The 23,508-nt window shown below is 39.7% G+C and overlaps 1 protein-coding gene across 2 annotated transcripts in view; it reads left to right on the top strand.

Annotated features, from left to right (window-relative positions):
* The window catches only part of SMS (spermine synthase), a 56,488-nt gene that overhangs the window by 17,132 nt on the left and 15,848 nt on the right, over nt 1-23,508 (top strand). For both annotated transcript variants that reach the window (XM_081277985.1, XM_081277984.1), the window contains 6 exons: nt 9,613-9,733; nt 12,339-12,432; nt 14,266-14,330; nt 20,880-21,055; nt 22,141-22,295; nt 23,159-23,248. In XM_081277985.1, coding sequence (XP_081134111.1) covers nt 9,666-9,733; nt 12,339-12,432; nt 14,266-14,330; nt 20,880-21,055; nt 22,141-22,295; nt 23,159-23,248 — 648 coding nt within the window. In that variant the 5' untranslated portion in view covers nt 9,613-9,665. The remainder of the gene's footprint in view (nt 1-9,612; nt 9,734-12,338; nt 12,433-14,265; nt 14,331-20,879; nt 21,056-22,140; nt 22,296-23,158; nt 23,249-23,508) is intronic.

A 23,508-nucleotide genomic window follows, 5' to 3' on the forward strand; every position in this document is an offset into this window, starting at 1 on the left:
AAATGATTCCTTTCGGGAGATGTCAAGTGGCTTAGTCATTTAGTATCTCATAAATGCACTAACATAGTTTACCTTGCCAGCAAATGAAAGGCAGGCTTTAGTATAGTCTTGTGTTTCTGTGCCTTATTTTCTTAAATCTTGGTTAAATTCTCACATGGGTTAAGTCGAAAGGGTAAGGACAGGGGAGAGGTTGGGTCAATTGACAACTCCATCTAGCCAGCTGCCTTCCTTAGTGCTGGATGAAGTAGTTAAAGGTGAATCACAGCCTGGGGCTTCTTTCTCTACTTTTTTTTTTTAAAGAGAGAGAGAGGTAGAGAGAGGTAGAGAGAGAGAGAATTTTTAATATTTATTTTTTAGTTATCGGCGGGCACAACATCTTTGTATGTGGTGCTGAGGATTGAACCCGGGCCGCACGCGTGCCAGGCGAGCGCGCTACCGCTTGAGCCACATCCCCAGCCCTCTTTCTCTATTTTTAAGACTCCTAGTCTTCTCAGGGAAATGGGCTTTAATTGGTGTTCTGTTTCTAAACCAAAGGGGGTTTAGGATGGTGTGTCATAAATTACGTTTTTATAAGCCCTACTTTAATTTTGTAAGGAGATTGGCTAATGGAGGATCTAAATTGGTTGTTATTTTAAAGTAGAAAAAGAGAGGTTCTGCCCACTTTCCAATAGGTAGTAGGGGAGGGTAACAGGAGCTGGCCCCACATGTCCATGGGAAATGCCCCTGTAACTGCTTTCCCTTGTGGGATATGGAAGGCAGGGCAGTGAAATAATTAGCAACACATTCCCATTATGCTGTAACTTAGTGTAGTTTTAAGAAATAGTCATTGTGGCTGGTACACTAAACATTCCCATCTGGCATTCCTTAATGCATGTTTGCATGAAAAGAGCTTGGGTGTTATTTCATTGTTGATGTTGCATGACTGTTACTCCAATTTCAGTAGGCCTTCTTTTTTTTTCTTCAGCTAATTTTTCCTGTTTTGGTTGCTCTTTATAAACATCAGAAACCATGCTCTTAAAGGAAAAAAAAAAAACTCTCCAAATTGTTTATTCTGTTGTCCTGTTCTGCATCTGCAGCCATACCTCTCTGCTGTGAGTGAACAGAGAAGCCCAAGACACTGGTTGCAGGTGCTTTAGTGGCAGGAAAACTGTGAAGGAGCTTGTCAGTGTGTATTTCTAGTGCCTGGGACAACACGTTTGCACAGCAGCTACATGGATACTTGCCATACAGTGATAGGTGGGGTTGGTAAAGACAGCTATCCCTTGCAGTCCCTTTACTTGGTGTACATTGCATCTGAGCTTGTGCCTGGCAGGGGCTTGTAGTGGAGGAAGGGGAACAACCAAATTTCTGGGGCTTTCTTGTCTTGCCTTTGTTACCTCTGAATGAGTAGAAATCTGAAGGCTCAGCTTGTTTGACTTTTTTTGGGGGGGGAGGCACTTTACTGAGTTATGATTCACATGCCATGTAATTCCATTATTTCACATGTACAATTTGGTGTTTTTCAGTATGTTCACAGAGTTGCATGACTGTCAATTTTATAATCTTTTTATTGCCTAAAAAAGAAACCCTATACTCAGCCATCACCCCCATTCCTCTTGGCTTCCCTCGTCCATTCATTCCTTCTAGCCTCTGGCAACCACTAATCTACTTTCTGTCTCTTAGATTTGCCTTTTCTGGCCATTTCATATAAATGGCATCTTACACTCTGTGGTCCTTTGTGCTTGGCTTCTTTCTCTTAGCATTATGTTTTCAAGGTCCATCCATGTTGAATGCAGCATGTATGTGTATGTTGTTCGTTTATGGCTGAATAACAGCCATGGTAAGGATAGACCACATTTTGCTTATCCATTTATAAGTTGATGGACATTTGGGTTGTTTCTGCTTTTTGGCCATTAGGAGTCATGCTGCTCTGAACATTCATGTTGGCTTGGGTTCTGTGCAGTGAGATTAATCATCATGCAGCTGTTGTAAAAAGGACTGAATTTGAGAATATGAAACCAAGCTGTTGAAGTAAGGCACGCCCAGAAACCACATGCTTGACCTTCACTTTAATCCCTGGAAATTCATCAGGCTTCTGAATGTATGAGGAGTCTCCTTATGGTCAGACCTTTTTTTAAGGAAAAACAAAAATTCAGTCAAGTCTTTGTGTTTCTTATGACACTTAGAATCTTTTGAGTAAATTCAAAAGGTATTCTTAAACTGATCAGGGTGGTGCACACCTATAGTCTCAGCCAATCAGCTACCCAGGAGGCTGAGAAAGGAGGATTGCTCGAACCCTGGAATTATGGGCCAGCCTGGGCAACACAACAAGACCGCATCTCAAAATATATTCTGAAACCTTGGCTGTACTGAGCTACCAGTTTGGGTGAGAAGGTGCACACGAGGGATGCTATAGTCTTTTGTATTTTACGGGGGGATTATGCCAGTGATGTTGGTAACTTTTTATTTTTTTAATTTATTTTTTATTTATTTTTAGAAAGGGAGAGAGACACAGAGAGAGAGGAGAAAGAGAATTTTTTTAATATTTATTTTTTAGTTTTCGGTGGATACAACATCTTTGTTTGTATGTGGTGCTGAGGATCGAACCTGGGCCACACGCATGCCAGGCAAGCGTGCTACCGCTTGAGCCACATCCCCAGCCCTGTTGGTAACTTTTTAACACACATTTCTTTTTTAACTGTAGATATAGTTTACATGGAATAAATTTTAGTATGCAGTTCTGAGTTTTGGATGATGCTTGCTGTCACGTGACCACAACACCATCAAGATTAAAACATATAAATGGATTTTTTCTTTGGTAGTACTGGGGATAGAACTCAGGGTTACTCTACTACTGAGCTGTGTCCCCAGCCTTCCCACCTTTTTTTTTTTTTTTTTTTTTTTTTTGAGACAGGGTCTTGCTGAGTTGCCTAGGCTGGCCTTGAACTTGTGATCTTCCTGCCTCAGCCTCCTGGATTACAGGTGTGATCTTCCACACTTGTCTCCAAATGGATTTTTAAGACAGTTGTCTTAATGACTTCAGACTGAAAGGTCTCTGTTAAGAAAAAACAGAAAGCTGGTTTATGTGTGAAGGAAAATGCCGTATAACCCAAGCCTGGCTCTTGGGTTCTCTGAGCCTGGGGTTTGGGGGAAAAGATGCTTGTTTTTTCTGCTTCCTCTTGAAGGGAGCTGCAGAGTGCCTCTAAGTGAAAGGACGTGGAGCTTTGGAAATACCACAGTGGGTCTGTGACATGCCCAGGTCTGAGGAGTGGCCAGTTCCTGTAGTTGCTTAAGAAGGTGGGTTGGAAACAGAACTTCTGCCATGGACCTTATCACTTCCAGTGTGACATGGTGATAGAATAACAATCACCCCTTGGAGCTTAGATAGCTTGGGCTCCTTGTTGGGGAGAGACCTAGGTGGCAAAGAAGTTTAGGGAGGTGTCAATGATGAGGTGTGGAATTTCTAGCCTTCATAATTAAAAAAAAATATGGTTGACCAGAATGGGAATTTATTCCCTAATATTTAGAAGCCAAGGTCTGCTTGAATAGAAGAGAACTGAAAAAAATGGGAATGAAAATTTTCTGTTTATCCCCCTTCTTTTGTTTGAGGAGATTGTTTAGGAAGATTCTGGCTGATGGAAGGGTAGACTGAATTCTCCATGGAGTCTGATAAGCTCTGGATTAAGGGTGGTGTCCGCACATGAAACTTGACATTGGATAGCCCTCAAAAAGTTCACATATTGCCTAGCATGCCCATGACTGGAATTTTCCTACTTGAAAATTTTGAGATTGAAAAAGGTTAAAGCTACACTCCAAGGACACAAATGGAGAATTAAGTTTTTTTGTGTAAGTGTGAACATCTCTTATTTCCTTAGTGTAGCCTCTAATAGTAAAGGCAGACCAGGACTACAACTGAAGCTTCTTCTGCTGCTTTTTATCAAGGGTGGTGCATGGCCTCTTGAATTTCTAGTCAACATGCCTCCCTGAACTTCCTGGGCTAGTAAGGTTGAGTTACTATAGCTAATCTACTTATACATGCAGGGTTGCTCACCATATGGATCAGCAGTTAAATAGCGGTGCAAGACTAGGAGAGGATTGTTGGAACTAACATTATTTCTGGGTTCTGTGCAGGAATCCTACAAAGAGTTGTCTCCATTATATGGAAGTTAGGTCTTTGAGTTTGGGGGGAGCAGGGAGGTTTTGGTGGGAGATTTGGAAGCACTTTAGGTTTTTTTTTTTTGTACTGGGGATTGAACTCAGGGACACTTAACCACTGAGCCATATCCCCAGCACTTTTTTATATTAGAGACAGGGTCTCACTGAGTTGCTTAGTGCCTTGCTAAATTCCTGAGGTTGGCTTTGAACTCATGATCCTCCTGCTTCAGTCTCGTGAGCCATTGGTATTACAGGCTTGCACTTCCATGCCCAGCCATTTTTGTATATCTTAAGTGGCTGGTGGTACAGGTGGAGTATCCGTTATCTGAATGTTTTTGAGAGAAGTGATTCAGATTTTGTAGTATTTTCTCATATATATGAAAATATATATACAGAGACAGACTTGGGGATGGGACCCGAATTTCAATGTAAAATTTATTTGTTTCCCATATATCTTACTCACATAGCCTGAAGGTAATTTTTAGTGTAGCTGCATTTTGACTGACCCATCTCTTGGGGTGGGTCAGGTGTGGAATTTTCAGCTTATGGTATCATGTTGTTGGTGCTCAGGAAGTTTCATATTTTTAAAGCATTTTGAATTTTGGATTTTCAGGTTATGAAGGCTCATCCTGTAACCATTGAAGGGAGCAGAGAAGTCATGAGCCTGATTGTGATTTCAGACTTGTGATTGGAACAGAGCCTTGAGCAGGCAGCTGTGTAATATACAGATTTGGACTTCAGCCATCTAGGGCTGATACTAAAGAGTCAGAGGACTGAGGTACTCCAGGAGGGAACTATAAATAGATCCCCAGGATAAAATGAGGCAGGGAGATGAAACTTAGGCCTTCATACTTTTTTCCCTCCCTCCCTCTTTCTGTCATCCCTTCTCTTCTTTTGTTAGGGGTGTATTAATTTGGACCAGTTGATTTATTCTAAGTTATTGTTGAACAAACAAAGCAGGCAGTGGTCTGGAAATGGGAACATTGCTTTGTTCAGTGGACAAAGGATACATTTTGCCCTGGGAGAGGTCAACTGTGTTTCAGAGTACTTTGAAAATCTCGGAGTGATGCACTAGTTATAATACATCATTCTTGCCTGGCCATAGAAGCAAGATTTCTAAGAACTTCTGTCAACCATTTTATTAGCCTAGTTCAGATTACCATGTCTACTTGAAAGTGGTATATTTATCTCTTTTAGCATTTGGAGCTGCTTTTACATTTTCTTTTGATTCATAGACATTTATGACTTTTCTGTCCTGTATTCCCAAATTTGGGTATACTCTGATCGTAGGCTCATTTTCATCATGTATAGAGTACCTACTAGTTTTCAAGGGATTGAATTGGCCCCCCTTCTGTCCTTAGACCAACTTGAGTATTGTTTTTTTAATTTCCTTTGACAAGGGGGCATCACTGACATCTAGTGGGTATGGGTGAAGTTGTCCAAGTCTTAGGTCAGTCCTTTATATCATGTTGTCAGTTTCACCCCCAGTATTGAGGAACACAGATAGAACAAGTCTGATTGGTGTGATCATGTTCCATGTTCCATACCAAACCTGAACAAAAGTTGAAGTTTTCAATAATTGCGAAGCACTTTCTGGGGTACTTCATGGGTTACCTTTGACTTTGATTAATAAAGAGTTCAGACTTTTTCAGAGCTTTTGTTGAACATTTTCTATAACTTTTTGGTGACTTGAGTATATTTAGTATGGAGATGGTAGGGGGTTTCTTTCTTTTTTTTCTTCTTCGAGTGCTAGGTATTGAACCCAAGGCTTCATACTTGCTAACCATGCACTCACTGTACCATGGAGGTACACTCCTAGCTTTTTTTTTTTCTTTTTTTGTATAGGATGGTTTAGATTAGCTATTCTCAGTCATGGCTTCATATTGGGATTTTCCAGGGAGCTTTGAAAAATACTGGTGTTGGGCTGGGGTTGTGGCTCAGTGGTAGAGTGCTTGCCTATCATGTACAAGGTACTGGGTTCGATCCTCAGCACCACATAAATGTAGCATAAGATATTATGTCCACCTAAAACTTAAGAATAAATATTTAAAAAAAATACTGGTGTGACTGGGTTTTATTCAATTGTTCTAGTATGTGATATTGGAATTTTAATCCCCCAGGTGGTTGTAATGCACAGGTACGATTGAAAATTACTAATCTAGATATTCTAGAAATTCTGCAAAGATAGAGTGATATGGATGTAGATGATGAATTCATCAAAATGAAATAACTTTTCATTTATGCACAAAACATTGAGTGCCTAGGATTAAAATGATTAAGCAAACCCACTCCGAGCCTAGTGGAACTCATACCTTTGGCTTTCAGTTTTCACTTTAAAGCCCTGATTCTGGAAAAGACATACTGGAGAGTTGGTTCAGCCATAACGCCTCTTTTTAGAGTCTTCCCCAAGGTCTGGGAACATCTGGTTGACAGGGCATGACCCAAGTTGGAAGGAAGTTGAATCTGAAATGAGGTAGACATTGAACAAAATGGCAAGTTCCCCATAGTGCCCTTCAGACACCTTCCTGGAGGACGCAACACTAAGACACCAATAGGGACCAGGCAGCTTCAAAAATGCACTGGGTATGTGGTGAATGAAGAACTTTTTGTCAGAAATACATTGAGATTTGGCCAGTTTTTACTGAACTGAGAATGAGGAGTATAAGTGTAGAAACAAGTAACTCTTTAATTAGCTTTCTTTTGTACCACTTTGTCTTCAGTTTGAAACCTGGCTGGAAGACTTCCTTTAGCTCGCTCAATGGTCCCTTTCTAGTAATTGTGCCAGTGAGAAAAAGGGGATGGCTGCCATGCTGGGCTTGGCCAGCATTCAAGGCCTTTGCATGGATCAAAGGCATCCCCTTTCTCTGGCCTAAGGGATGGAATCCTCTCCCCAAGTCTACCCCTAGGACAGGCTCCTTGTCAACTTCACAGCCTGCTAAGTCCCATGCGGGGTGGTCTTGCCTGGATTTTCCCTTTCACCAGTAGGGGGATTTGTGTTCTGTTTGGTAATTCGTAATGTGCCAACACAACCCGGTCTTGAGGCCATTTACCAGGAGGGATGATTTGTTTTATACACTTCCAAAACAGAAAACATCTGGTTTAGCTGGGGAGTGATCACATAATTACACAGTAGCTTTCACATTTAGGGTAATTCTACTGGGCTAGGTGTACTTTTTCTTGCTGCCCTATACTCAGCTCAGACACCTGTATGGTAGGTTGGCTTACCAGGCTTCAGTGACAACACAAACCAAAATGAACATGTTTATTTCATTTTATCAAGTTTGAAAGAGGTTTTTTTTAAAATTTATTTTATTTTATTTTTTTAGGAAAGTGAAATTCAGTCTTAAATGCTGCATTCTGGAGATATAATTCAGACCTTCCCTTTTAATTTCCTGAAACCAATTTCAGAAGAGTTAAGTGAGCTAGATTATTTTCTGCCAAATGAGTTTCCCAAAGGCACAGTTTTGCTAGAAATGAATGAGAATTCAATGATTCATTGGACCACCACTCATGTGTAGATGCTTAAGTTGTGATGGGTAGGAGATATGAATTCTGTGCTGATAGTCTATCCCTGATGTGGGGTCTTTTTCCTGAAAGTGGCCTCAGTTCATTTGTTTTGACTATTATACCATTTGCTCCTCTTTCTTCCTGTGTCTTCTCCTTTTCTGTCTCTCATAAAGACATTCATCACCCACCATCCTGACACTATCTGGCCCTACCCCAGGCTGCTCCTCTCTATGGTTTTAGCTATGTTCTGGCTTTGGTACTGTATTCTGAGAGGAGGAAACCCCTAGATCTCAGGGTGTGTAAAGTTCCTCTGCATTCTCTCTCCTTCCTGTCAAACAATTGCTGGTGCTGCACAGGTCTCAGGGTTGTGAGCCGGTTACCCACTCCTGTTTTGGGGAGCTTGGGAGGCATATTCTGTCATCTAGTTTTGTTTTAAATGTTTGTGATTTTTAGTTTTGCTATCCTAATCGCTATCTTTGGCAATTCAGAAGATTTAATAATTATGGTTTCACTACTATTTTTGCTATTGTTTGTTGAACAAAGTTGAAAATACAGATTTTTGAGCTGGGTGTGGTGGTGCACTCCTGTAAACCCACTACTTGGGAGGCTGAGATGGGAGGAATGTGAATTTGAGGCCAGTCCAGGCAATATAGTGAGACCCTGTCTTAAAGAAAAAGACAAACAATTTTTAGAGCTGCTATAACAAAGTACTGTAAATTCAATGGCTTAAAACAACAGAAATTTTTTCTTTCAGTTCTGGGGGCCAGAAATTGGAGATCAAGGTGTGGGGCAGGGCCATGCTTTTCCTGAAGGTCCTAGGGGAGAATCCTTTTTAGCATCTTCTTACTTCTTATGGCTCTTGGCTTTCCTGGACTGTGGCCTTTATCACTGCAATTTCTGCTTCCTCTTCATATCGCCTGCCTTCCTTTTCCCCTGTGTCTTCTCTTCTGTCTCTTTTGGCACAGAGCTCTACTTTGGGGGACAGGGTGTGAAATGGGGCAGGGTTGGAGGGAGAGAATACCTACAACCCAGCAGTCTATCCCATATGGAATTGTTCAGTGTTTACTGTTCAGAACTATATTAGTGAGCATAACAGTTTCATTTCTGTTTTTCAGTTATATAAGCAACACCTGGGAAATAAAATTGGAAAATTTCAAGTTATTGATAATACCCATCAACAGCAGATGGGCATCCTCTTTCTGGCTATGTTTCCTTATTAATTCATTTAACCTGAAATGGGATCTCCTCTCTATATTTGATTTCTGGTTATGCTGAATATTTTGTTATGCTATCTCTAGTTAGGTTGAATATCTTTCTGTATCCTTGACAAAGTTCTTGGTGGTCATCTTTTGTGATCTTAGGTAACCAGGCTTTCTGTGTAGCCTTTCCTCACAGGGTGGAGAACATTTCTAGCTCTTAACACAGGGGTTAAGAGATACTGACAATTCTCATTTCTTTCTTTTCACTATCTCTTTCTTTTTTGTGGTACTGAGATTTGAATCTAGGGCCTTACACACTGAACTATATCATCAACCCTTTTTTTAACCTTTATTTAATTTATTTATTTTTATGTGGTGCTGAGAATATAACCCAGTGCCTCACATCTGCTAGGCAAGCACTCTACCACTGAGCTACAACCCCAGCCCCATACCCTTTTTATTATTTTGTTTTATTTTTTTGGTACTAAGGATTGAACCCAGAGGTGCTTAACCACTGAGCTACATTCCCAGCCCATTTTAAATTTTTCCTTTTGAGACCTGGTCTTCAAGTTGTTTAGGGCTCACTAAATTACTGAGGCTGGCCTCCAACTTGCAGTCCTTCTGCCTTGTATCCTGAGTAGCTGAAATTACAGGTGTGTGCTACCATGCCTGACTGTTCAGATTTCTTGTCAGGTTCAGTCATCAAACCATGTATCATTAGCTTTTCTTCTGAATGTTTCTTTCTTACCATTTTCTTTCCTTTGTCTTACAGCTGATGGTGAGACCATTTTAAAAGGCCTCCAGTCCATTTTCCAGGAGCAGGGGATGGCAGAATCGGTGCACACCTGGCAGGATCATGGCTATTTAGCAACCTACACAAACAAAAATGGCAGGTGAGCAGCCTCAAGGGCTCTTATTTCAGATTGGAACTTTTAAGGAAGAATAAAGATAGGAACAAAGTGGGGGCTGGGGGTGGTATACCTTGACATCTTGTAGAGGGACTAGAATTCATTGCTTCTCAACCAAGCCTGTACATCAGAATCTCCTGGGAGAGTCTTCACAAAATACCCCTGCCCAAGCATTTCCTGCAGAGATTGAGGTCACTGGGCCTGGACATATTTGTTTCTTTAAATCCCCAGTGATTCTTCTTTTTAAAAAATATTTTTAGTTGTAGATGGACACAGTACTTTTATTTATTTTCATGCAGCGCTAAGGATCAACCCAGTGCCTCACATGTACTAGGCAAATGCTCTACCATTGAGCCATAAACCCAGCCCATTTCCAGTGATTCTATTCTGTGTTAGGACCAATAACCCCTAGCAGCATAAGTAGAGTGAAGTGGCAGGCAGTGATCTGGAGTTGGTTAAAACATATTCTTGGGTCCCCTCTGCAAAACTTTGTCTATAAGTTGCTTGAAAGGAAGCTGAGATGATCCAAGAGTTCATATCTTTGGTGGTGGTATAGATTTTTAGATTTTATATACTGTATAGATTAGTAATAACCTATTTTCCCAATAGTACAAAGTACTAAAATTCTACATGATTTCCTTAATGCTCCACTTTCTCTCCCTTCTTTGTTTCTCTATTGAAGGAAAGTAACCACCTCCAGAGGTCCAGAAGAAAAAGGTCGTTGAGATGAGAAAAAAACTATTTTTTGAGCCCTTCTGCTCTTTAGTTATTCTCTGTCTGTCTGGTCTACCTCTGGGGCATTAACTGGTGTTCTTTATTTATCCTGATGCCTCTCAAAGACTAGCATGCCAAACCTAGACTTGCATTCTAACTATGTGGCCAGCCTCCCTATGTGTGTTTAGCAGATGCCTCAAATGTTTCTGAAATGAATATTCCTTCCTTAAGCGTGGTCCAAAGTCAACACCACCACCAATCCTTTCTCTATCCCTCATCCTTCTCCTCCATGCTTTGGTCCAGTTAATGGAGAGGCTCCCAGAAGAAGAGGGGCTCTGCAACTATCCTCCAGCTCCTGCAGACTTGCACTCAGCTCCTCCCAATTGCTGCTACCTCACACTGTTTTTACTGTGCTCATCCTTTGGAGACCATAGCAAGTCTCTGCTACTTTGGTGGGCACTTCCTCCACTCCCAGGTGAAAACTTCTCTCCTACCATCTCCTATAGACCTTTGTAGCCAAGTCCTCCTGCCATGGTTTTAAAATCTTCGACTATAGGCACAAATTCCAGTTGTGCAGAGGACTTAGAGTCCTTCCCAGAAGGAAGTTTTTAAATGACAAGAGCTATTTTCATTTTTAGGAGTACCCAACTTTGGCTTTGGTACTGGATCCTACCTTCCAGCATTCTCTGTATTCATGCTGGAACCACCTATGTGGTTAAGGGACATATTTCTCTATCTTCGATTCAACCCGCACTCCTCTGCTCCTTAGTGCTGTTGCAGCTGCTGGAAAGGAAAGATGATCAGCTCATCTATACTCATGTAGGTATAGATGAGCTTGTGGTGTCTGGGCCTGAACTTGATTTTGGGGCCATTTTAAGGGCTGAAGGTGAAAATGAATTAGTTTTATTTATTTTTTAATCCAAGCCCATTGCCTGTATTCTCTGAACAGAATTTCTTTTAATTTAGCATTTTTCAAACGTTTCTTAAACCACAACTTATAGTAAGAAGCAATTTATTTCATAACCTGGAAATGCACATGTGTGTATATTTCATACAAATATATGCATATAATCAAAAGTTTCATCAGACACATCTTATTGCATGTGTTATACTCAAATTTATTTAATTAATAAAGGACTGATCAGCTCCACTAAATCAGGTGTAAGAGAACTTTATTACCCCTGATTTGCATAAGGTTGCTTTCATATATTTTCAGATAGTCTTTCTTAAACAACCATTTTTTCTTTAATCTTTTGTACTGGGGATTGAACCCAGGAGTGCTCTACCAGTGAGCTGCATTCCCAGCCTTTTTTACATTTTCTCTTGAGACAGTGCCTCACATAGTTGCTGAGTCTGCCCTTGAACTTGGAATCCTTTTTTCTTAGCCTCCCAAGTCAGGGGCAATCATAGGTGTGTGCCACCACACCCAGCTTAAACAAAAAATATAATTTTTTTTATTTATTTTTATTTATAAATATTTTTATTTTATTTCTTTAAAAATATAAATCATTCTAAGCCTGTAGTCAGGACAAGGAACTCTAAGGGTTTACTGGGAGAACCCCATTTGCCCTTCCCTTTCCTTCCTTACTGTACAGCTGTACTCTATGGAATCACCTGGGGAACTACTGAATCACTTTTTGGACCCAAGAACCAGTTTGGAAAGCCTTAGTATTTGGTGACACCCTCTAAATTTTCTATAAGTGATTGATAGCTTGCTCTTCAAGGAGAGGCCCTGAAAAAGACAGCCACAGAGTTAACTGTATAATTCAGGGAGAAAAAAAAAAGAGAAGTGGTCTTTTTTTCTAGTTGGGGTGGCCTCTTTTTTCCTTTGGTTTGCCATGATATGATTCCTAACATTTCTAACTTTCTTTTGTAGCTTTGCCAATTTGAGAATTTATCCACATGGATTGGTGTTGTTGGACCTTCAGAGTTACGACAGTGATGCACAGGGCAAAGAAGAAATTGACAGTGTTGGTTTTTTACTTTTATTTATCTTAAGATTTTTTTCTAAAATTTATTTAAGGATCATAAAATCCACTTAGCTTAATTTAATTAAATTCCCCTCCCCACAGATAAGTGGTTTTGGTAGAGAAAATAGTTGTTTCTTAGTTGGTTCACTTCCTGAGTTGGTGAAGGAATTCCTGCACTGCCTGTCTGACAGGGTCACAGTGTGGGGGATGCTGTGGCAAGGCTGCACCATCTGGAAACTTGAACCATTAGGAATGTTAAGTGTTTTGTTTATGATACTCATGATATGGATAACAGGGCATACGTAAATCAATAATAAGAGTATGTATTGCCTGAGATTGCAGGAAAATTCCCAGAATGAGACCAAGGATACAATGGAGACATGCCATGGAGTGTTTCAATGTCTCACAGGATGGTGTTATTCCTCAAGCCTAAGCAACAAGAAATATTTATCCCATGGTTAACAATTTACACTAGCCCCCACCCCCACCCCCACCCCATCCTAAAGTCACAACCTGTACAACAGCATAGCTACAGAAAAACAATTGCTGTGCCAATAGTATAAGGACCACCGTGTGTAGTTTATGGTATCCCCTTGAGGACAAGAGGCTAATAAAAATACATTCCCCAACCAATAGACCCTCCTTTGCTTTACGCAGAAATTTATGATGAAAATGGCATCATTTCATAGTTAATATAAATGACAAATGGGTTGAGGTGTAAAGCCTGCCCTTTAGTTGAAGATTACAAAGACATAAGAATTGGTGTGCTTTGACCAAGGATCAAGAAAGTTCTTTAAGAAGGCAGTTGAATAGCTCATATGAAAAAAAGAAAATTACTTTGGAAATTAAAAATAGAATCATGTAAAATTAACATAGATATATTTTAGAGGCACTTCAGAGTAGTAGACTTTTCTACTTTAAGTGTGTTTTACTGGGATTTTAGTTTAGAAGTAAGAAAGCTTACCAATAATCATAAGTATGCTTTATAGTTAAAGGTTAATGAAATAATTATAGGTATGCTTTAAAGTTAGAAGTGAATAATAGGTCAGGAGTCATGTAGTCTTGTTGTGTTGCCTAGCACCTAGTGATTGAGGTGAAAACTTAAAGCTTAATCATAATTGTCTAAGGTTACAGAAAAATATTTGAACAATGTACTCAATATCTTTGGTAATCAATGTGTGTCAGAAAAGATTGTAATTCTTATAAATTATGTAAATCAAAAAAGTTTCGGGCTTGCTTTGAAGCTATCCATTAACTACCTGAAAAACACCTATAAAACAGGTATAAAAATAAAGGTCCCTCCAGGGGCAAAGAGATGTCTTCTGGAGGTTGCTCGTAACTTGCAACCTGTCCTCCCAACTCTTCTTCTTTCTTCAATGTTACTCGTCCTTCGGGACCACCCTGGACCCTTACCTCTCCCCCCGCTGGGGCTGGACCTCAGCACTGAGTATGAGTAATGATTTTACTTTCCACTGGAGAAATTATAGAATTTTTTTTGTGTGTGGTGCTGGGGCCTTGTTGTGTGTTCTAGGTAAGCACTCTACCAAATGAGCTATATCCCCAGCCTGAAATAATAGATCTTTTAACCAGGATTTTATACCTATAATATCCTTTAATCTTCTCCTTCCGTTATTTTGTTGTTAACTAAGTTAAAGTCAGTGCCATGAGTTAGTTGGAGTGGAAGTATGGTATTGGGCCATAGCTAGAGGGGGCAGGTGTATATGCCAGTATGACATATTTCTGTCAACCTGGCCTCAATCCTTTTCTCTGTCATTTAGTTGTTATCTATAGCTTATTCTATATACCCATTGATTGATTTGCTTTTAATTGTAGCTTTTGAACAAAGTAGAAGAAAGAATGAAAGAATTGAGTCAGGACAGTACTGGGCGAGTGAAGCGGTAAGTCCACTCTTCAGTGTTCTTTCATATTTGCTTAAATCAAAATGGCATTGTTGTTCCCAGCAGTGTCTGCTTAAGATGTGGAAGAGACCAAAGTTAATGCTGGCTTTTGGCAGCACTATGAATTAAGCTTCTGGGCCTCCACACTAAAATAGGACAACATGTATATTTAACACACAGTAATGGTGGGTAGTTTTGGTACATAGAGAGTGAAACTAAAATCTAGGAACTGTATAAAGCAGAAACTCAGGTAGAGCTGTCACCTAAGTCAAAAGGGGAGCTAGAACCTCCAAAAGAGAAAAGGGTGTGTCTCTGCTCAGGGTTCTGTAGTCCAGAGTAGAATTAAGCAGTTTTAAGACATTTCTGGTAGGATAGAGTGATAAAAAGAATTTACTGGAAGCTTTCAAGTTAGGAAACTTTCCAAGATACTAAGAATTGAGAGGCCATCCATCATCAGCTACCACAGGTAGGCTGTTGTCAAATAGTGATGAAAACAACTGAAGCTTTTCCTGTCTAGTCAGTTAGCTAACAGATTTTTTTTTTTCCATGCTGGGGATCAAACTCAGGGCCTCTAGTATGCCAGGCAAGTGTTGTACCATTGAACCACACCAGAGGTAGGCTGTTGTCAAATAGTGATGAAAACAACTGAAGCTTTTCCTGTCTAGTCAGTTAGCTAACAGATTTTTTTTTCCATGCTGGGGATCAAACTCAGGGCCTCTAGTATGCCAGGCAAGTGTTGTACCATTGAACCACACCACTAGCCCTGCATGTGGTGATTTAAAGTTAAATAAACAGTTCAGTTCCTCAGTTGTGTTAGCATCATGTGGCTACCACACTGGACAGCACAGATACAGAACATTTTCATCATTACAGAAAATTCTGTTGGCTATCTCTGAAGTGTCTGCCAGTGGTGCCTGATTTTGAAAAGCTTTTTGACAGACATAGCAATTTTGACATTTGTTGGAAGGGATAGGGTCTGGTGGGTCATCTGAATTAAGTGCTTTGAATACTCAGCATCTGTTTCTCAGCAATTTGTTCTTGCCTTACCTTGGTGGTTCCTCCTCAGGCCACAAGTCATGGAAGACCTGTGCCTTTGCTCATAAAGTTAATTTCATAGATGTGGAGACAGACAAGGAGGGATTTTGTCAAGGATGGGAGCAATCAGAATACTGGTTTTGCTAGTTCATAGCAGTTTCCAGAAGAGGGAATCCTTATTGGCAAGGGCTAGGATGTTTAAGTACATAATGATTCACCCTTTTCGGTTTGATCAGCCCATAGGAAAGCTCCAGGGCAGATGCAAGATAACTAGGTAATTATTTAACTTCCAGTAGGTAGAAAGGGAAAAAGGAAACTTAAGTGAAAAGAACAGACTGGGTGTGAAACTTGGCCACTTTTTAAAACATATTTGAATACTCAGTCTTTTTTGTTACCCCACCCAAGTTCAGTTTAGGGGCCCTTGGTTATGTCTTGTCCCCTTCTCCATTCTTTTTCTTTTTTTGATGGTGCTAGGGATGTAACCCAGTGCCTCATGCCTGCTAGGTATGTGATCTACTGATCTACATCCCCAGATCAGGTTAACAAGTGTTTAGATCAATGAGTTTTATGTATTCATAAGTCAATGAGTTATAGGAAGATACTGAGCAGACAAGTCAGTTACTGGTCTCTTCAGCGACCAGGCCTGCTTGTTATATAATATTCTGAGGGATAGAGGATATGAGAAAGCAATGCCTAGGTCTGGACCAGATATCCCACTAGCCCAGCTGAACTTTCTCTTCTTTCATAGGGAGTGGCCCTGGGGGTCTTCTGAGCCTACAGTGTAGAGTGTCTACAACACCTTATACCTCCATTCCAGGTCATCTCCTTACTACTCCATTCAGGCTTCTTTTCACATACACAGACCAAAAAAATCTTGTTACTGCTGATCTGTACCTTTCTGGAGGGAGTATTAGGGATGAGTTCCCCATAGTCTGCCTTCTGAGTCTCAGACTTGTCTTCCTTAGCACAGAGCCCTTCTGAAATAATAAACTAAGATTCTTCCTCTTCAATCTGATCCATAAACCAAGTCCTCGTCTTGCCCATATCTTCTAACACCATGAAAGCTCCATATTAGCTACCTTCCTTATCAAACCTCTGGAACTTGGGTCCACCAACCCATGTCTTTACCTTATGACATCTTCGAATGGGCACATCCAAAATCCAGCCCGTGATCTTCTCTTTGAAACCTGTTTCTTGTGCTGACTTCCCCAACACCATTTTCAGACTTTTAAGGGGTTGGGGATATAGCTCAGTTGGTAGAGTGCTTGCTTAGCATGCACAAAGCCCTGGGTTCAATCCTAGCACCACACACACACACACACACACACACACACACACACACACACACACACAGACACAGACTTTCAGGGAAAAAATATGGGATGAACCTTTACCCCCTACTTTTCTTCACAGTTCTAGCTAATGCAGCAGGAAATCCTGTCACTTCTGTTTTTCAGATTTGTCTGATATCTAATCACATATCCTCTCTGCTGGCACCCCTCTGTCTAGCCTCCACTTAGAGTTCACCCAGGGTCAAGAACAAATAATCTGAAGGCAGGTTACTTATGAATATAATAATTAATAGGTTTCTGAAAATCAACCCCCTCCATTTCTGATTCTGGGTGTTTGTGGTCCAGAATGAGGCCAGATCCCCACCCGAGATCCTGATGAGTCAAAGTGACTTTTTCTTATTTTCCTTTCATTCAGGGAAGCCTGATTATAGCCTGTGGCTCAGTAGTGGCTGTGGTCCAATGGTATATCCCAGGCAGGTTCAGGCATTGCAACATCCATATTATATAATGCCTGCCTTTGCCACTAGGGGGCTTCTCATTGCTATATCCAGGAATACCTCAGAGAAGACAGAGGAGAGACAGTAGGATTCATGCCTGGTGGGATCACAGACCTCTGAGTGTATGAGCCATAGACCAGAATGTCCACTGGATCATCCTTCAGGTTGGAGAAACCCAGGGCCAGCTTGACCTCTTCCTCCTTAAGGGTCCTGGTTTTCATCAGTGCTATTTGGGGTCTTCTGCAGATGGCCTTCCTCATCTTTTTCTTCTTTCTACCAGACATTCATTTCTGTGAATAAAGGGAGGTTGTCATATTTTTAATGTATTTCTCATCTAAACTTTGCATCATTATGGGCTTTTTCCCCATAAGATCAAACCAGTGGCTTCCCCCTCAGTATTCCTGTTTTTATTCCCTGTCCCCTTTCCCCTCCCAACTTTATTAACACAGGGCAGAATAATCCTACAACTAATCATCCCTCACGGCACCATCTCAGATTTCCATTACAGCAGAGCCTTCACTTTACCTCTGTTCCTGCAGACACAGTCAATCCTGGGTTTCCCCAATGCTGCCAAATTTCAGGTGAAGAATCCTGCTCCCTGGTTGACAGCCAGCTAGCTATAGGCAGTACTGAAGTAGGCACAAACCCACTGAAAATGGACAGTGCCTATCCAGAAGCAGTCAAAAGAAGTCCCTTCCCCATTCTTAAAATCATATCCACACCCACACCACTTTCTGGACACGTCATCTTTTCCTTCTTGAACAGTTTTGCTTATCTGCATCCATTGAATTGAATCTGTTCTCATTATGTGGGAAAATGAGTTGGTCCACATCAAAATACACCCTGATCTTTATCACTTCTAGGAGTGAGCAAATAGAATACATTTCTGTGCTTCAGCATTCATGAGAAATCTGGTTCTTTTGTTTTTTTGGTATAGGAATTTTCTAAGTGGAACTGGAGCCAAGCTTTAGATCTTCAAATCAAAATGCAGACCCTGTTTTTGCTTGTCACAGTTTTTACATCTTCTTTTTATAAAATAAGGGTCAAAAGAGCAATAACTTGGGAATACCTTGTTGTAGACCCTTTGTTAATGGCCCAAAAGGACAAGGATTGTTTTACTTTTTTGTCTGGGGAATGACATTGTTACAGATGAAATCATGAACAGAAATCTCCATAACATTATTTGAAATTGTTACTATTCCCCTTTGGCTAATGAATTAAATCTGAATTTTTTTTTTTTACTAAGGAGCCCCATAGGATTTATCTGAACATTTATTTCTATATTTTCAAATGAAAAGGAGCAAGAAAACAAGCTTACATGTTTCTTGTTTCTCCCCAGTGCTGGGGATTGAACCCAGGGCTTTCCACATGCTGAGCAAATCTTCTGTAACTGAGCTTCATTCCCAGTCATTTCATTTTTAAAATCTTGCAATTTACACAGCACACCTGAGGCCCAGGACATATTCCACCTGATGTTCTGCAGTCGATATTTTTATTTTCAGCAGTGAAGGTTGAAATGAGTTTTCTAGAGCTCCACAGCATCTTCTGGTAGCCCATTACAGGATTATGTGTTCTATGCTGGGTTGAGTACTCTCAGGGTAATGGCTTCCACATCCGGTTTGAGATCCTTGTTGCTTTTTTGCCTGGCTTTAAAAACCATTGTGTTGCAATGGAGAAGAGAGCTCTTCATCTTAACCCAAGGCACTATTGACATAAATGAGGCTAGGCACTGTTTATTTTCAGTGGATTTGTGCCTAGTTCAATATTGCCTAGAGTTGGCTGGCTGTCAACCAGGGGGCAGGATTCTTCCCCTGAAAGCTGTGACTTTTTTATCTTCATTCAGTGCCACCTCACAATATACGCTATCATCTATCTGGTAGAAGAAGCTTCCTCTAACTCCTCTTTGCTTGGTCTTGGGGGCCTGTCCTGATTGGGGTTTCACTTTTTACTTTTTTTTTTCTTTTTTAAAGTATATGGGGATGAAGTGTGATACCTTCAGTGACCATTTTCTCCTTCAGCTTTTTATTAGGAAAAATGTAAAGCATGTCAGAAAGTTTATGAAAAACTAAACTCGTATGTGTAATAGTTGTTGATATGTGGTTGTGGATGTATAAAGGTAAATGCCCCAAATCTGGATTTGTTTTTGTTCTTTTAAAGAAATACCTCTCTGGTCTGCCTAACATTTTGAAAGCTGGATTTGTTCACTGGAAAGATGAAGTGGTTAAATCTGGAGTTTTTAGGATTAAATGAGAGCTTAAGGAAATTTTCTTTGTCAGCTTTAGTGCTCTTTATGATGTTAGTATTTTCTCAGAGAAAACCTTGTTAACTTGTAACAGGCTCAAACTGTTACTCTTGGAAGCCAATGATTGGGGAGTGGGAAGAGACTCAGCAATAAGGCAGAGGTAGTTATGTTCTAGTGTTGTGGGTGTCTGTAGCTATACTTCATGCCATTTTACTATTGAACACTACTATGTTTGAGAACACAACTTGCATGCTCTTGTGTTGTATGTGCAATGTGTTCTCAGCTTCTTTGTGTTTGAGTTAGATTTGCCAAGCCCCCTTTCCAGGTCCCTTTTCTCCTGTCATTTAGTGCCCTCTACTGGTATTTTCTAGTTATTCATCCTGTCTAAACCACTGAGTATTTATAAAAGCATGGACCAAGAAACTCATCATTTTGTAGCTACTCCAATAATAATTAGTTCAGGCAAGAATCTTCTAGATAACACAGCCACTGGTAAAAATATATTGGCAGATCAGGACAGTCACCCAGCTTCAGAGGCCCCACCACAGCCTGCTTAGTAATTTCTGTGGGTGAAAGGGACCTTTGCAAATGAGAGATCCAGCAAGCATTACTGTAACCAAATGCCCACCCACTTTGCATCACCAGTGGTAGGACAGGAACACCTCTTGTGTTCCTTATGAGGTGCCTGTGTAATATGTCAACCTGACTGATCATGAAAAGACCAGGCAAACTCACAGAAGGGATTTTTCTTTAGAATACCTGATCTGAACTTTGTAGAGAAATCATAAAACATACCAGAATAGAAAAAGAATATTCTAAGTAAAATAAGGGTTAAGAAAATAAAAGAATAATAGAAAAATGCAGTGTATAAACCTTTATTCAAAATCAGAACTGCAATAAAGGACATAATTGGGACATTTAAGGAATCTTGAAGGTGAACTCTGTACTAGATAATGGTTGACACTGGTAACGGCCATATGGTTATGTAAAAGGTCTTAAGCAAAAGTATATGGGGAGGGGCTGGGGTTGTGGCTCAGCGGTAGGGTGCTTGCCTAGCATGTAAGGCACTGGGTTAGATTATCAGCACTGCATAAAAATAAATAAATAAAATAAAGGTCCATTGCCAACTAAAATAATATTAAAAAAAAGTATATGGGGATGAAGTGTGATACCTGCAGTGACCATTTTCTCCTTCAGCTATTTATTAGGAAAAATGTAAAGCATGTCAGAAAGTTTGTGAAAAACTTTAAACTCATGTGTAATAGTTGTTGATACGTTGATCTTGTGTTGTATGTGCAATGTGTTCTCAGTTTCTTTGTGTTTGAGGATGTATAAAATTAAATGCCCAATCTCTGGATTTGTTTTTGTTCTTTTAAAGTATCCACCTGTGGCATGTGGCTTTCTGTTGTGCACTCTTCATCCCTTATCCCCTTTTAAGGCTGCATTGAAAAAAGGCTCATTTCTGTTTCCCTTTTTCTTCCAGATTGCCTCCCATAGTTCGAGGAGGGGCCATTGACAGATATTGGCCTACTGCTGATGGACGCCTGGTTGAGTACGACATAGATGAAGTAGTATATGATGAAGATTCTCCTTATCAGAACATTAAAATTCTACACTCGAAGCAGTTTGGAAATATTCTTATCCTCAGCGGGGATGTTAGTAAGTATTCTATCCCTGTCTTTTTTTTTTTTAACTCTTTCCTATGTACTTTTTTTTTATTGGTTGTTCAAAACATTACAAAGCTCATGACATGTCATCTTCCATACATTTGATTCAAGTTGGTTATGAACTCCCCTTTTTTACCCCAAATACAAGTTGCAGAATCTATCCCTGTCTTGATTAAGTGATAAGGTCATGGTATGTTGAATGGTTGTGTTTTCCTGACAAGTACCACAGATATGGATTTGCCCAAGTTTGTCTCTAACACTGCTATCTTTTAAGACAAACATTTACAATCTATTAACCTGTAGATTGCCTGGATTTTCATGTAAATTTTGTCTTGACTTTTTTTCTTGTGATGAATAGTTGGATTATATTGCAAAAGAAAGTACAATTGCTTATTTTAAATACTTTGTTAGGGAAATATTCAAACCTTAAGTAGTATGTACTCACCATTTGAACATCAACAATTATGAACTCTTGGCCAGTCTTGTTTCACCTAAGCCCCAATGTGTACATTTTGTTCCTGTCATATTATTTTGAAATAGCTCCCAGATATCATATCATTTCATCCCTAAAGATGACATTGCTTTAATTATTCAGCATATAAGCACATTCCCAAGGGTGGATTTTCTTTACACTGACTACTAACTGTTCATTTCTGTATGGTGTTAGATGAGACCTACTTAATGTTTGCATTTTTCTCTAACAAAGTATTTTTAAATAAGCAATTGCACTTTCTTTTGAAATATAATCCACGTACTCATCACAAGAAAAAATAATGTCAACACAAAGTTTACATGAAAATCCAGGCAATCTACAGGTTAATTAATATGTTGTGAATGTATATATTAAAAGACAGTAGTGTCAGAGACAAAGGGTTGATTAAAAACTCCTCAATCTAAATAAATAAATAAGTAAGTAAGCAAGCAAGTAATTAAGTAAGTAAATAAATGCTACTGATAGTTTTCAAAGATTGAAAATTTTATATTACAGGCTAGATTCCAGCACTTTCTAGGATAGTGAGATCAGGTGGTTTGTGTATTTGTGTAGTCACCATTTGGCTCTTTGTTTCTTCTCTCTAGATCTGGCAGAGAGTGATCTGGCGTATACCCGGGCTATCATGGGCAGTGGCAAAGAAGATTACACTGGCAAAGATGTGCTGATTCTAGGAGGCGGAGATGGGGGTATATTATGTGAAATAGTCAAACTGAAACCAAAGATGGTCACTATGGTAGAGATATCCTTTGTCATATAAAAGAACAAGTTCACTGGGCTTCTTTTTTTCTTCCCTTTTTGTGTTTTAAGACTCAAGTTAATATTACCACAGACTAAAGGCAGACGTGTTACATAGACTGCCTTCAACAAATGCTTCAGTTTAGTACTGGTAGCTTTTTATGTGGCTACCAACAAAGAAGCAGAGATAGCATAGTTGAGAATTAAAGAGGAAGTGGCTTTGGTACCCTGTCTGCTGTTTAGCAGTTACCAAAATGGCTTCCCTAAGCCATTTCATAAAAAAAAAAAAAAAAAAAAAAAAAAAAAAAAAAAAAAAAAAAAAAAAAAATTCAGGGGGCTGGGGATGTTGCTCAGTAGTAGAGTGCTTGCCTGGCATACATGAGGCCCTGGGCTTAATTCCCAGTATTATGAACAAAAATTAAAGATAAAAGAAAAAAATTCATTTCTTTTTTAGTATTCCTAGTGTGAAAATAAAACCATTATGTCATCAACTTTCTTTAGCCTATGATACTCAAAGTCCTATAAGACCTTTATGTTTGTCAGACTCAATGGTGCCCACCTATAATCCCAGTGTCTCAGGAGGCTAAGTCAGAAGGATTTCAAATTCAAGGCCAACCTCAGCAACTTAGTGAGGCCTTAAGCAACTCAGCTAGACTCTCTCTCAAAATGAAAAGGGCTGGGGATGTGGCTCAGTGGTAAAGTGCCCCTGGGTTCAATCCCTAGTACCAAACAAGACAAAACAAAACAAGTAAACAGTAATAACAACAACAAAAAACCCCTTCATTTTTGTCTTGACCTTCTTTAAAAATAGTGTTACTATTTCAGAATTCTTTGATACATTTAAATTCTCCTTAACCTGTTTCGGACATTGACCAAATGGTGATTGATGGATGTAAGAAATATATGCGAAAAACATGTGGTGACGTCTTAGACAATCTTAAAGGAGACTGCTATCAGGTAATTATGTTTTCCTGGTAATGTATTTTAGGACAACTGGTATGAATTATTGATTGGAATTGTATCTTAAAACAGCTTTTAGATAATTGGTTAAGAAGATAAATAGATTGTCTCTCTATGTGAGTGTCTCTATGTGAGTTCAGTGTACACTTACATTTAGGGTGGATATGTACAGATAAGGAGAAGTAAACCACCAATTCCAGGTTTGAGTCAGTTTGAATTGAATCACATTACTTTTTTATTTTTGGTGCTGGGGATCA

The sequence above is a fragment of the Spermophilus citellus genome (assembly GCF_964194105.1).
Source record: "Spermophilus citellus genome assembly, chromosome: X".
In the NCBI taxonomy this organism is placed as follows: Eukaryota; Metazoa; Chordata; class Mammalia; order Rodentia; family Sciuridae; genus Spermophilus; species Spermophilus citellus.